Here is a 13,803-nt window from a genome sequence, read left to right on the forward strand (position 1 = left end):
GCGGGCGCGGGCGACGGAGACCGCGGCCGGGCGAGCGGGAGGGCGCTGGGGAGCGCGAGCGAGAGCGCAGAGAAAGGAGCCGGCGAGGGGAGGGAGCGGGCGGGAGGAGGGGACTCGCCGCTCCGCCGCCGCCCGCGCAGCCGAGGGCGCACCGCCACCTGCCGGCCGGCCTCGCGCCCGCCGAGCGAGCGCCCACCCGCACAGGGCCTGAACCCAGGTCCTGGGGAGCGCCAAGCCCCAGAGCCCTCTCCTCCTTTCCTCCCTTGCCCCTTCCTCCCCTGCTCCTGCCCTCCTCTCTGCCCTCTTCCCTTCCTCCCTCCCTTTCCTCCTGTACTCACTGAGCACTTACTGGGGCCAGGCACCGTTCCAGGCCCTGGGGGCACAGGGGTGAACCACTGCCAGGTGCCAGGTGCCAGGCCCTGGAGCTGACAGCCCGGGAGACCTGCACCCCAGAGAACACCTTTAGGGACGAGAGAACTCCAGAGAGCCCGAACTAGGACAGAGTGGAAGTGGGGAGGTGTTCTCTGGCAGGGGCCTCCGAAGAGTGAGCCGGCAGTGTAGACAGCACGTAGGGGCCTCTCTATGCATTGCAAAGGCCCTGAGGCTGCCCCTGGCCCAACCAGGCAGCCTCTGAACATGAGGGCAGGCACCTGGGTGCGGAAGCATTTAGAGGGGTGTGGGTGTGAGGACAAGGATCCATCCAGGGCACAGCCGGTCAGGCCACAGAGAGCCAGAGCCCATGAAGCCGCCACCGGAGGTCATGGGCTACTTTAGGCAGATTTCAATAGAACTTTGTTGTGCTCCACATTGGCCTTAGGGAAAATAGGAGAACGGGAGTGGGAACTTCACTGAGGCCGGGCCAGCTTCACATCCTGGGCCAGGCTGGGGGGTGGGGGTGGGAACAGGGGGCCAGCCTGTCTCCATCCTTCCCCCAGAGACCTCTGCATCTGGTAAAAATCAGGAGGCCCTGTGCCACACCTGCTTCCCAGCTGGGTATCTTCACTCCAGAGAGAAAGAACCACGAATGAGGCAGAGGAGCAAAGCCTCAAACATTTGGGAAGGGTGGAGAGTGTGGGTTCCCTCCTGTCCCCAAGAGGAAAAGCGCCCAGTGTCCTGTGTGCTGGTGCTGGCTCACCACCCCCCACCCCAGGCTCAGCTGGAAGTCATATCCAATAACAGAGAGCGTCCCCAGGGCCATGGCTGTCTGTGCCCAGCCTCAGGAGGTGGGATGTGGCAGTGACCCCTGGAATGTGCCCTGGCCCTCCCCCTTCGTGGTGTCAATTCCCAACATGTCAGACTTGAAATCTCCAGCTCAGGCCTGGGGTCGGGAAGGGATGCAGAAGCCATCAGCTGTGGGAGCCCGTGTTCTGGCCCAGGGAGCAGAAAGGAGCAGAACCCAGTCAGTGCAGGGCTGAGGGAGGCAAGCCTGGGAGCCGGGTAACAGGAGCCCAGAAAGAAACTTCAAACAAGGCACAGGGCAGACCGTGCCTGGCGGGGAAAGCAGGGCCAAAGGTCCGGAAAGGGCTGGGTCGTGTCCCAGCTTTGACCTGGTGCCCCGTCAGGCCTTCCCCACACCCCGGTCCCCATCACCCCTCCCCAGCCACACAGGCTCAGAGCTCTCTCCCCACCCGTTCGCTTGTTTTAATAAAAGGGAGCCCCTAAGCACTGTCCCCAAGATAAACTGTGACAAGTGACTGAGCACCTACTCTGTTCTGGACACTGTCCCTGGGGCCCGGGGCAGAGGGCGAGGGGGTTGGTCCCCATTCCCGGGGCAAGAGGAGACGTTGCAGGTTATTGTAGGTAATTCTTACGACCAGGCTGTGGGGTGCATGTGATGGTCCCCTTTCCACAGTTGAGGAACCAGACTCCACCAGGCCGTGAATGCCCGAGGTCCCCAGGCCAGAGCGGGTCAGAGACCAGATTCCAGCCCGGGTTTTCTGGCCCCACGATGGCGTCCTTCCCACAGCCCCATGTGGTTACCTGTGGTCAGGGCACTGGGCTCACAGGCGTGCTGCCCCTCAGAGGCTCAGATGGAGCCTCTCCACCACGGGCACAACCAGCCACCGCCGCAGGCTCACACCAAGGCCCACTTTGTTTGTGACTTGGTGAAGGTCCACGACCGCATGGAAGGAGAGTCCAGACCTGGAAGGTGGGTGGAGTGGCGGACGCCTCACCCGGCTTCTTCCAGAACAGTCGGCTGGCTGCTTCTGCCTGGATAAGGCTGCAGGGCTTGTCAAAGGGCAGGACTGATCCGGCCCTTCTCTGAATCCAAAGCTCAGAGACGTGGGGACTCCCTGAGGTCACTTGGTCGAACATTGCCGGGCGAGGGGACACGGTGACAAGGAAACGGATAAGTTCCCTGGGGGGCAGGTGCAGAGCTCCCGTCCTTGTGCAGACAGGTCCCAAGGAAGGCTCATTTCAGACAGGACTGAGGACCCAGGAGAAAATCGGATGGTCACCACATGGAGAGGGAAGAGTCACAAAGGGGCCGGGTAACTTTGAGCCCAGAAGGAGAAGCAGCGGAAGAGGAGGAGAGTGGGAAATGCTGTCCCAGAGGGCATTGGAGCAGGAGAGCCACAGTCAAGTCCACGAGGGTGTGGGCGCTCAGGGGAGGCAGGCAGGGGGCCTGATTTGTATTCACAGGCTGGTGCAAAGTCGCTGGAAGGTTTTAAGTGGGGGAGTGAGACCAGCGACATTCCGGAGCCATGTCTCCAGCTGCGGTAAGGACCAGTGCAGGGAGCCACTTAGGAGGCTCCTGTCCAGGTGGAGAGAGGCCTTAGGGGCTGGGCCCAGGCAGGCAGTGAGGGACTTAGGGAGGATGACGGAGGGAAGCCCACTCCAGCATCTGCTGAGCCTATGCTCACCTTCACTGGTGACCGAGTCAGGAAAGCAGGGGACTTGGGTGCAGAAAGCAAAGAGAACAGGGGACAGCCAGGCATGCTGCTGGAGAGAAGCGTGGGGAAACCATGGGGCAGCGTTAGGGTGCCCCCCCCCCCGGGGTGGCAGGGGGTGTGAATGCTGGCGGAGGCCCCGTGCTTGCAGACACTCGGGTCCGGCATCCGTGCTCTGGGTGTATGGGGTATCAAACACGCTCCGGGTTTGTAAAGCTGGGTTGCTCACGACAGAACATCCTAAGAGGGGGAAAGCAGCCCCAGCCACCTCCCTCACTGCCTCCTCCTTCCAGGTTCCATGGGGGGCACTGAGCTCCAGAACCCCATCACGCCTGGCCCCTGCTTGTGGGGGGCCCCCAGTGGGATGGGGGAGACACATGGTAGACCACGCCATCCGGGAAGAAAGAGTGGCTCGGCCCCCTATGTGGGGCTGAGGGAAGAAGGCTGCTCAGAGGGGGACACCCTTCAACTGATCCTTTAGGAGACAGTCACAAAAATAATCAGAATTAGGACTTGAGCCTACTCTGGGCCTGGGATTGTTCCAGAAGGAAGACCTCATTGAACCTCACATCGATCTAGCATACATCTATGTAGCACTTACACTGGGAGGCCACAGTTTTCCCCACTTTGAGGATGAAGGTGAAGGCACACAGGGGTTCAGTAATTTCTCCGACGAACTCAAAGGGACGCATCCCCATGTGCCAGCTAGGGTGTCCCGTGGGAGACTTGTCCTCTCTCTGTATCTGTCATCGCCCCACCAGCACTGCCCGGACTCGGTGGTTCTCTGTGGGTCATCCCTGGACCACAGCATCAGCTTTAATGGGAACTGGTTAGAAATGCGTGACTCCTAGACCCCACCCCAGACCCTCTGAACCAGAAACAAGGAGATGGGGGCCCTGGGATTTGGGTTCTAACGAGCCCCATGGTGGTTCCGACGCATCCCCAGGTTTGAGAGCCATTGTGCTAACCCGGTGGTTCTAGGCCTGGGCTCTGAGAACCACATGGGAGAACTTTAGAAAAATGCCAGTGACTCCTGACCTCTGTGTCTGGGGCCCACTATCCAGCCCTCGCTAAACTCACTGGGAGTTCCACGAGCAGCCAGAGCGTGCCATGGACCCCGCAGGGCTCCTTATGGGCATCCGTGAATGACCAGATGCCAAGCGCCTGGCATGTGGTTGGATCCAGGAAATGGAGCTTTCCCTGAGAGGTGAGTGGGGGTCCCCGCTGAACCCCAGCCCAAACCAAGATGCAGCCTGGGTTCCTCACCCCGCAGCAATGTCCCCCCACCCAAAAAGGAGACGTGCTTCTCCTCTCCAACTGTTAATCCGACCACTTCCTCATTAAAAGTCTCAGGCTTTTTTAAATTATCAAAGGTCTCTAGTGATAATATTTTAATGTGTCTTGATACATGTGACAAAGCTCAGCTTGGTCAAGGACTCCGTGAGCAATGCTCTCAGGGACGCTGGGGGCACCAGCAGGAGGGAGACTGAGGGGACAGGCTGTTGGGGGGGCCAGACTCTACAGCAGGGAGCCTCTCCCCTGTGCTGTGCCCTTGGCCTGGCCTCCAGCAAAACTAAGAAATTTGGGGCGCCTGGGTGGCTCAGTGGGTTGAGCCTCTGCCTTCGGCTCAGGTCATGATCTCAGGGTCCTGGGATCGAGCCCTGCATCGGGCTCTCTGCTCAGCAGGGAACCTGCTTCCCTCCCTCTCTCTGCCTGCCTCTCTGTCTGCTTGTGACCTCTCTCTGTCAAATAAATAAAATCTTAAAAAAAAAAAAAAAAAACTAAGAAATTTGCACCTGCTTAGTGGGGGGTGGGAAACAGCTGGGTGGGGGTGGGGCGCTGCCAGATGTAGGGGCGCTGCCAGGTGCACGGGGGGTTGCCAGGTGAGGACAGTAAGGCACAGGGGTGGGGGGGCTGGGGAAGCTGCCAGGTTAGGAAGGGGGGGCTGTGGGGAGAGCTGTGGGGGTGCTGCCAGATGTTGGGGGAAAGCCACCAGGGGTGGGGGCCAAGGGTTAACTGCCGCGTGGGGGTGGTAGGAAGCTGCCAGGTGTAGGGTGGGGGGCTGTGATGCCTTGCAGAGACGTCTCCTAATGCCTTCCAGCAAATGACAAGGGGTTGGAGGGGACAGCTTGCGGGACATTATCCGGTTGCCATGGGGAAGGTGCCAAATTGGGGGGGGAGGTTGCTCAGGACATGCATTGGGGCCAGGGGCAGAAGTGTGACCCGGAGGCCAGAGAGAAATGTGTCTAGATGGAGAAGGAAGAAAAGGCCCCACAGGGAGATGGTGGTCTGGCTGCTCTGATCCGTAGAGGGATGGAGAGACAAGGTGGAAGGCGGTGGCCACTCTGGGGATGAGACACTCTAAGGGACGGTGGGGTGTGGTCACTTCTTGGTGGGGGCAGGGATTCCTCTGGCCTGCAACCCTGTAGCCACGGGCCAGCCCAGCCCTGCATGTATGAGAGGCCGGCCAAGCTGGAGGCTGGCTCCTGGGAGGGACGGGGATGGCAACCGCTGCCCCCAGTCGCAGACCTCACACGGCTGATGCAGTGTGACAGGCTCGTGTCCCCCTTCCTTTCACCGGGTGTCCGTGGAGCCCCATCACATGCCAAGCTCATCACGTGCCAAGCTCGAGGCTCCGGGGAGACAGCAGGGAACAAATCAATCTTTGGGTAGGTAAACAGGTGGAGGGAGTGGAAGAGGGCTCCCGGCAGAAGGACCGGCATGAGTGATGACCTGGGGGAAGGCAGAGTCGGGGACAGGTGAGGACATGGACACAGAGCTCCAGGGAGCCAGAGTGCAGGCTGGGGGTGGGGGGCAGGGCAGTGACGACTGGGGGGCTTCCTGGTCCCAAGAGCATCTCGTGTGGTGCCGGGGTCTGAGGGATGACCTGGGACTGGCCTCTGGGAAGTCAGCCGTAGTGATGGGGGCAGGCAGGTCAATGACACCTCAGTGTGGCCCATGTTGGGGACACTTCCCCAGCAGCGGCTGGTGTCACACCAGCTCTGCCCCAGTGACTTTGCAAAGTGCGGGCCCCCAAGCTGACCGGAGGATGGGCTTCATCATCATGTCCTTTTCCTGGAAGAAGAAACAGAGGCACAGCATAAAAAGGAAAAGGGGCTCGCCAGGGTTCCGTCCGCAGCAATGGGAGGGGTAGGCCGGGGGCACCCTCCTCTCTGCCTCACCTTCCGCGTGCATCAATCTTTCCCCAACCCTGGGAGGCTGGGACGGGGCTGGGCTGATTATCATCTCCACTGACATCCACTGAGACTAGGGTTCCCAGAATGACAATGCCCCCCCCCATCCCCCGTGGCAGGTAGGCACAGGCCAGGGGGCCAGCCCCAAGCCCCACTGCTCCCCACCTGTGTACATACATAAAGCACTATGGGGACAGGGAGCGGGACAGTGACTGGCTCTGACCAGCGCAGGCCAGCTGCTGAGAAGTGAGCCCTCAGCTCCTTAGAGCTTTCTGGTACTTGATCATCAGGGAAGACCCTGGAAAATGGCCCCTGTGGACCCTGGGAGAAGGGATTCCCCATCAGTCTGCAGGGGCCAGAGCCCGCTTTGGTCACTCCAGCAGGCAGGGCAGAGGAGAGGAGGGCTGGACCTAAGAGGGACATACAACACCAGAAACGGTCCCTGGGGATTCCTGGGAGCTGGGAAAGAGGGTAGGGGCCCAGAGTCTCTGCGTGGAGGCCAAATGCAGAGGGCGTGGCCCAGGAGGGGCCCAGTACACATCTGTGAGGGACGTGGGGGAGGGGAGGGGCATAGTCAGCTCTGGTGGGCCCTGCTTCTCCTCAGACTCGCCCTCCAGGCTGAAGACCTCGGTCTGTAACAGGTGGGTGCTGGGGGGCGATGAGCTCACAGTGGGGGTCAGGCTGGGGCCTGAAGGCTGACTCCCTGCATAAGTCACCGAGTGTCTTTGTGCCTCAGTCTCCCCACATCCACTGAGAACAGTCACAGCCCAAGTCCCAGGCTGTCTAGCAGGGGGAGGAGTGTCTCTACAGAGCTCAGAAGCGCACCTGGACCGCGCTGATGGAAGGTCGTCACGTGGGAGAGTAACAGAATGACCTGCCATAGGTCCGTCTGTGTGACGCACGTCTCTGAGGTGATGGTCCACGACCATCCCCTCGGAAGTCTTCCGCCATCCCCCAAGCGCCCGGCTGGGGTGAGGAGTATCTTCATTTGAAGGGAGAGGCCCAGGGGGGCTGAGCAGTAACCACTGACGCTGGTGGGCAGGGGACCAGACGGCAGTGCTAAGTCCCCAGCAAGTATGTGCCTCTGTCTCTGGCAGCCGTGTGCACTCGGCCTCAGTTTCCCACCTGTAAAACGAGGGGAAGGACAACATTATGACTTCCCCAGGACATGAGCTCCAGGAGGCGCTCCCCAGAAGAGCATCTGTGGTCTAAGCCCTACAGCTGGCTGACCACCCCTCTCATGGGCTCACGTGCGTAAGGAACGGAAAAGCTCTGCAATTTAACCGTCTGTTTGACGTTGATGAATTCAGTTTCACCCCCAACTTCTTGACCCTGTAGTTCTTTCCTCCTGCTTACCGCCACGAGCGCCCTGGAGAATGCAGGTTATTATGGAAATATGTGCTGAGTACGGCGGAAGGAAGAAGGGAGAATTCATTCTGCCTGAGGTGCTGGCAAAGAGAAGAATACATTTGAGCAGGTCTTGAATGATGAGCTGGGACCTGGGTGAAGTAAAACACAAAGTGTAGGACCTGCAAGGGACAAAGGACAAAGGTCCCCCACCCACACAGGGAGGGCCCAGCAGCCTGGCCACGCAGGACAAGAACTTGGGGGGAAGCCAGGCCCAGAAGCTCCAGGCTTGTGCCTTCTCCCAAGGTGAAAGAGAACCTTCCAGGGCTTTCAAGAACAGGAACAGCACAATGAGATTTGTTTCAGAATGATAATTCTGGCAGCTCCAGAAAACCAGAGCTTGGAAAAGAGACAGGGGGGCCGGCGGGGGCCACGGCATCAGTCCAGGGCAGAGAAGACAAGATGCGGGCAAGCACAATGGGGAGGAGGAAGAAGAGGGGGGCCCATCCCGTGCAAGTCTCTCTAGGGAGACTCAGAAGCATCTGGGACAACATGACGCCACTGCATGGTTAGGGAAAAAATTTGAAGCAGGTGAATGCTCAGCTTTGGATGTGTTGCTTCCAAAGTGTCTATGGGACATCCAGGAGCCATGAGTCAGGCTAGGCTAGGCTGGGCCACAGTAACAAATGAACCCCAAATCCCAATGGGATAAATAACCCGAGGAAGGCACACTGTACTCATTCATGAAGCCTGATGCAGGTCAGGTGTCTCCCCCTCCAACTGTGGCTCTGCCAGTTGGACCATCTAGCCTTCAAGGTCACGGTGGCAGAAGAGGAAGCCAGAGAACCACATGGGATATTTTGTGGGGTTGGACCTGGGAGTCACCTCACTGTCACTCACATCCCATCGGCCAGAGCCTGGGTTCATGGCCTGACCCACCTGTAAGGGAGCCTGGCAGATGCAGGAGCATAGGGACATTTGGTGGCACACCAGCAGCGGGGCTCCAGAGGCCTTTGGAAATGGTGCCTGGGGCAGAATCAGAGCTTGGGACACAGATTTGGACATGACTGTGGAATGAGATCACCTGGAGTGGGAGGGGAAGGAAGAGAGAAAGATGAGATACAAAATTCCATTAATCCCTCTGAGGTTTTATTTAGGAATTCCCAGAGGATGACTCAAGATGTAGTCCAAAAGCTCATTTCCAAATATCCACTTATTTGTTGTCATGTGGACCAAGCCTCCAGAGTCTTTCCTGCATTTTTCAGTTTCCAGATGGCACTTGGCATGGCACAGGCAGCCGCAAGCAGCTGGCACGTGTCTAAGTACCAAACCGTTCTGCAAGGTTCCCTCCATGCAAGGCCAAGGGCCTCAGACTTACAGATTTGTCTGGAGGAGGAGTTTCCAGAGCCTTCCATTTTAATGACTATTTTGAAAGACAACTCACAGTATGGCTGCCTTTGAGATTCATTTCAGAAATCAAAATTTTTGCTACCAAACTATTAAATATGACAGCTTCTTTTTTTAAAAGATTTTATTTATTTATTTGACAGAGATCACAAGTAGGCAGAGAGACAGGCAGAGAGAGAGAGGAGGGGAAGCAGGCTCCCCACCGAGCAGAGAGCCCAATGTGGGGCTCGATCCCAGGACCCTGGGATCATGACCTGAGCCTAAGGCAGAGGCTTTAACCCACTGAGCCACCCAGGCACCCCTTCTTTTTTTTATTTAAATACTTACACACTTAAAATGCTTCCACAGGGACACCTGGGTGGCTCAGTTGGTTAAGCAGCTGCCTTCGGCTCAGGTCATGATCCCAGCGTCCTGGGATCGAGTCCCACATCGGGCTCCTTGCTTGGCGGGGAGCCTGCTTCTCCCTCTGCCTCTGCCTGCCATTCTGTCTGCCTGTGCTTGCTCTCTCTCCCTCTCTCTCTGACAAATAAATAAATTTAAAAAAAAAATCTTTAAAATGCTTCCACAAATAAAATTTGCCACAAATTACTATTTGAAATCACGTTTTGTGGGATTTTAGTTTAGAGGTTAATTAAAACTCATTGTTTTCGGGCGCCTGGGTGGCTCAGTGGGTTAAAGCCGCTGCCTTCGGCTCGGGTCATGATCTCAGGGTCCTGGGATCGAGTCCCACATCGGGCTCTCTGCTCAGCAAGAAGCCTGCTTCCCTCTCTCTCTCTCTCTGCCTGCCTCTCCGTCTACTTTAAAAAAAAAAAAAAAAAAAAAACTCATTGTTTTCCCTTGAAAGGGATATTGCTTTAGTTAAGACTAACAGAGAAGGATGGGATACTTCTTCAACATGGATCTTGCCCTTTCCTGAGGCTAGTGTCCCACTCTGAGACTATGAGAGGGTCATAACACTGGAACCATGTCAGTTTTTGTTCTCTACTTAGCCTCAGAGCACAGCACAGTGCTGGGCACACAGTAGGTACTTAATAAGTATTGAATGAGTGGATGGACCGAAGGAAAAACAGAGGATGGATAGAAGGAAGGAAGGATAATGGACGGATGGAAAGATAATGATGGATGGATGGATGGATAGATGGATAGAATGAAGGATAATGGATGGGTAGATAGATAAAGGATAATGGATGGATGGATGGATGGATGGATGGATGATGGATGGATGGATGGAAAGAAGATGGATGGATGGATGGATGGATAGGTGGAAGGAAGGATAATGGATGGATGGATGCATGGATGATGGATGGATGAAAAGAAGATGGATGGATGGATGGGAGGAAGGATAATGGATGGATAGATGATGAATGGATGGAAAGAAGATGGATGGATGGGTAGAAGGAAGGAAGGATAATGGATGAATGGAAAAAAGATGGATGGATGGATGGATGGGTGGAAGGAAGGATAATGGATAGATGGATGGTGGATGGTGGATGATGGATGGATGGAAAGAAGATGGATGGATGGATGGATGGGAGGAAGGATAATGGATGGATGGATAGATGATGAATGGATGGAAAGAAGATGGATGGACGGGTAGAAGGAAGGAAAGATAATGGATGGATGGAAGGATAATAGATGGAGAATGGATGATGGGTGGGTGGATGGATGGATCAATGGATGGATGGATGGATGGGTCTGCCATCCTGAAAACTCCTAGGGATTTGGACTTCTAAACAACAACTGCTGAAGCAATTTGGAAGAAGGGAAAGAGCACTGGACTGGGAGTCAGGAGGGCCAGGTTCCAGTGTCAACACGCTAGTGACTGAGCTTCAAGAACTTGGGAAAAATCCCTTTCTCTGTGGGCACTTCTGTTTTCCTTCTTTGCTAAATAAAGTCTCATCCACCCCAACCAACCTCTACAGCCTCATATATAGCCACTTCTTCCCCTTTCTATCCCTTCAAGCACCCTCAGCTCTGCCCCACGTCCCTAGTCACAAATGCACTCTGGGGAGATAGAACCTTGATGTGTGGCCAAGTGAGGGGGTTGGCAAATGCTCTTTCCAAAAATCAATTATAAAACTGCACAAGTTAACAAAAGCAGCCATTTCCACATGCTGGAAATCATCCAAGAGCATGCAACCATCTATGAAGTGTTCGTGCTTAAAAACTGCTGCATTTCAGGTAGAAACAGTGAGTCTGGAGCATGCTGGCCCCAGGCTGCTCCCAAAGCACCCTCCCAGCTGGGGAGACTCAGAGACTCTGTAGGGAAGGGCACAGCAGCTGCAATGCCATGGCTGAAGGGACTCACTCAATTTGGATCAATGGGTGACACCCCTGCCTAGTAGCAGTGACAATGGCAATGATCATCTTGAAGGTTGTATAGAATGGCTGAGACTGTGTGCCTTTGGAAATGGCCCAAGCCAGCCACAGACTCCTAGATGACCCCAAGGCCATGTGTACTCACATAGGAAACACGAGCAGCCCAGTGAAAAGCAAAAGCCAGGCAGATTTGAAAATGCCTAAATTTTGAATGTGCTCCTCTACCCACACAAAGGTCTTTGATATCAGATAGAAGGTTTACTAACTCAAGGTATTTGAGAATATCTCTGATCAAATACTGGCTGATCTCTAAGTGAGGCAGACAGAAGGGTGCAAAAGCTATAAGTTAAAAATAAAAATTAAGAAAAAAAATCACCAGCAACGTAGATAGATTTCAAAGATTTAGCCCAGGTAAGTTACTTCAAAAAACAAACAAATGAATAAGAAAAATCAGAAATAATCTCTGGAAGAAAAGAAAAATCCAGAGTTGATGCAACAGATTGAAAAATGTCCAGTTTTTAACAACAACAACAAAAAAAGTGAGAAGTACAAAGAAACAGGAAAATATGACCTATAGTTGGAGAAAGAAAAAAAAAAAAGCATTCTTCCATCTTCAGGGGACCCCAGAAGTTGGATTTGGTAGTGAAAGACTTCAAAGCAGCTGTTTTATACACACACACACACACACACACACAACACCAATGAATTAAAGGGAAGCATGACAATAAGAAATCAACAAATGGCAATTCTCAGAAAGGAAAAAGAAATAATGTATCAAATGGAAAGTCTGGAGTTGAATACAATAATGAGGAAAATTCACTAGAGAGGCTCAGTGGCATACTTGACATAGCACAAGAATGCATGAACTTGAAGACAGAGTTATGAAAAAATTATCCACTGTGAAGAACAGAGAGAAAACTATGAGCAACAATGAACACAGCTCCAAAGACACATAGAACAACATCAAGCACAATCGCATGTATAATGTGAGTCCCAAAAGAGAGATAGAAAAGGGTTAAGAAATAAACCATGAGGAATAATGGCCAATATGTTTCCAGATCGATGAAACACTTTAAATCAAACATCCAAGAAACTAAACAAATCCCAGATAGGTTAAACACAAAGAGATATACACCTATACATACTATAATCAAACTGTTGAAAGACAAAGAGAAAACCATGAAAGCAGGAGAAAACCAAAATTTCATATATTATGAACAATACAATTAACAGATGGCTTTTCATTAAAAGAGGGAAAAAAAGAACAGCAGAAGGCAGTGGAATGACACATTCAAAGTGCTCAAAGGAAATAAAAAAAAAAAACTTAAACAAAAAATCCAGCAAAACTATCCTCCAAAACTAAAGGTGAAATAAAGATATTCTCAGATAAACAAAGATCAATAATGTATTGTTAGCAAAGTTGCCTTATGAGAAATACTAAAGGGAAGTCCATTAGGCTGAAAGGAACTGGCACCCGATGATAACTTAAATCCACGAGAAGAAATAAAAAACAGCAGAAATGGTAAATATGAGAGTCAATATGAAATACTCGATAAATATATTTTTCTTAATTTTTCTCTTAAATTCTTTAAAAGACCTAAGTGGTAATTACAGTGTTCTACTCTTGGGTTTATAGCATTAAAAGACACAAGATGTATGGCAATGGCAGCACAAGGCAGGGGGAAGGATGGAGTGCACTTTCCACATTTGACCAGAGGGAAGCTAGTGCTAATTTGAAGTGGACTGAGACAAACTCAAATGTATTTTTGCAGTCCCTAGAACAAACCTAAGAAAATCATCCACAGTATATGGTTTTTTACAAGAGAAATTAAAAGGGGACACTAAAAACATTTACTTAGCATAAAGGAAAACAGTAAAGGAGAATCAGAAGAACAAGACAACAACAATAAAAAAAAACAAACTCAGGAGACATGGAGAAAACAGCACAAGGGAAAATATCAATATCATGTAATAGAAATTTTAATTTAATTAGTTAAGGTCAAATAATTTAATTTATAATTAAATGTGAATACTCTATGTGCTTAAATCAAAAGACAGAGATTATCAGACTGAACAAATAAGCAAGATATGAATGCACACTAGCTACAAGAGACAAATCTCAGATTCAAAGATGCAAGGCAGTGGGTTGAAAGTAAAAGGATGGGACAAAGATACGCTATGAAAACAACCACAGTAGGAGAGCCGGGAGTGACCACTTTGATATCAAATGAAACAAATGTTAAGACAAGAAATATTCCTAGAGGCAAAGAGGGACATTTCATAATGATAGAAGGGCCAATCTATTGGGAAAATATAAAAATTATAAATGTACACACCACTCATAATAGAGCCTTAAAATACATGAAGCAAAAACTAAACTCCTTAAAAGGAGAAAGAGACAACTAGGCAACAGCATCAGAAGAGGTGTTGATAACCCACTCCTGATGGCTGGGAGAACAACTAGATTTTAAAAATCAACAAAGATGCTAAAGACTGGAGGACACTTCAGATCATATAACCTAGTGGACCCAGTGACTTTGGGTCACACTTTCTTTCCAAGCACACATGGAACATTCTCCAGAACACACCATGTGCCAGGCCATAAAATGATCCTCAATAAATGTGAAAAGCCTAAATTCACAGGA

The 13,803-nt window shown here is 52.4% G+C and overlaps 1 protein-coding gene across 5 annotated transcripts in view; it reads right to left on the reverse strand.

Annotated features, from left to right (window-relative positions):
• Positions 1–4,681: 4,681 nt before the first annotated feature.
• Positions 4,682–13,803, reverse strand: part of LOC125093508 (uncharacterized) — a 69,635-nt gene continuing 60,513 nt past the window's right edge. For 4 of the 5 annotated variants that reach the window (XM_047718789.1, XM_047718788.1, XM_047718787.1 and 1 more), the window contains 3 exons: positions 8,372–8,516; positions 7,442–7,533; positions 4,682–7,210 (listed from right to left, as the gene is read on the reverse strand). In XM_047718789.1, coding sequence (XP_047574745.1) covers positions 6,496–7,210; positions 7,442–7,533; positions 8,372–8,497 — 933 coding nt within the window. In that variant the 5' untranslated portion in view covers positions 8,498–8,516 and the 3' untranslated portion in view covers positions 4,682–6,495. The remainder of the gene's footprint in view (positions 7,211–7,441; positions 7,534–8,371; positions 8,517–13,803) is intronic. The other variant, XM_047718791.1, reaches the window with a different exon arrangement.

The sequence above is a fragment of the Lutra lutra genome, chromosome 2, assembly GCF_902655055.1.
Source record: "Lutra lutra chromosome 2, mLutLut1.2, whole genome shotgun sequence".
Lineage (NCBI taxonomy): Eukaryota > Metazoa > Chordata > Mammalia > Carnivora > Mustelidae > Lutra > Lutra lutra.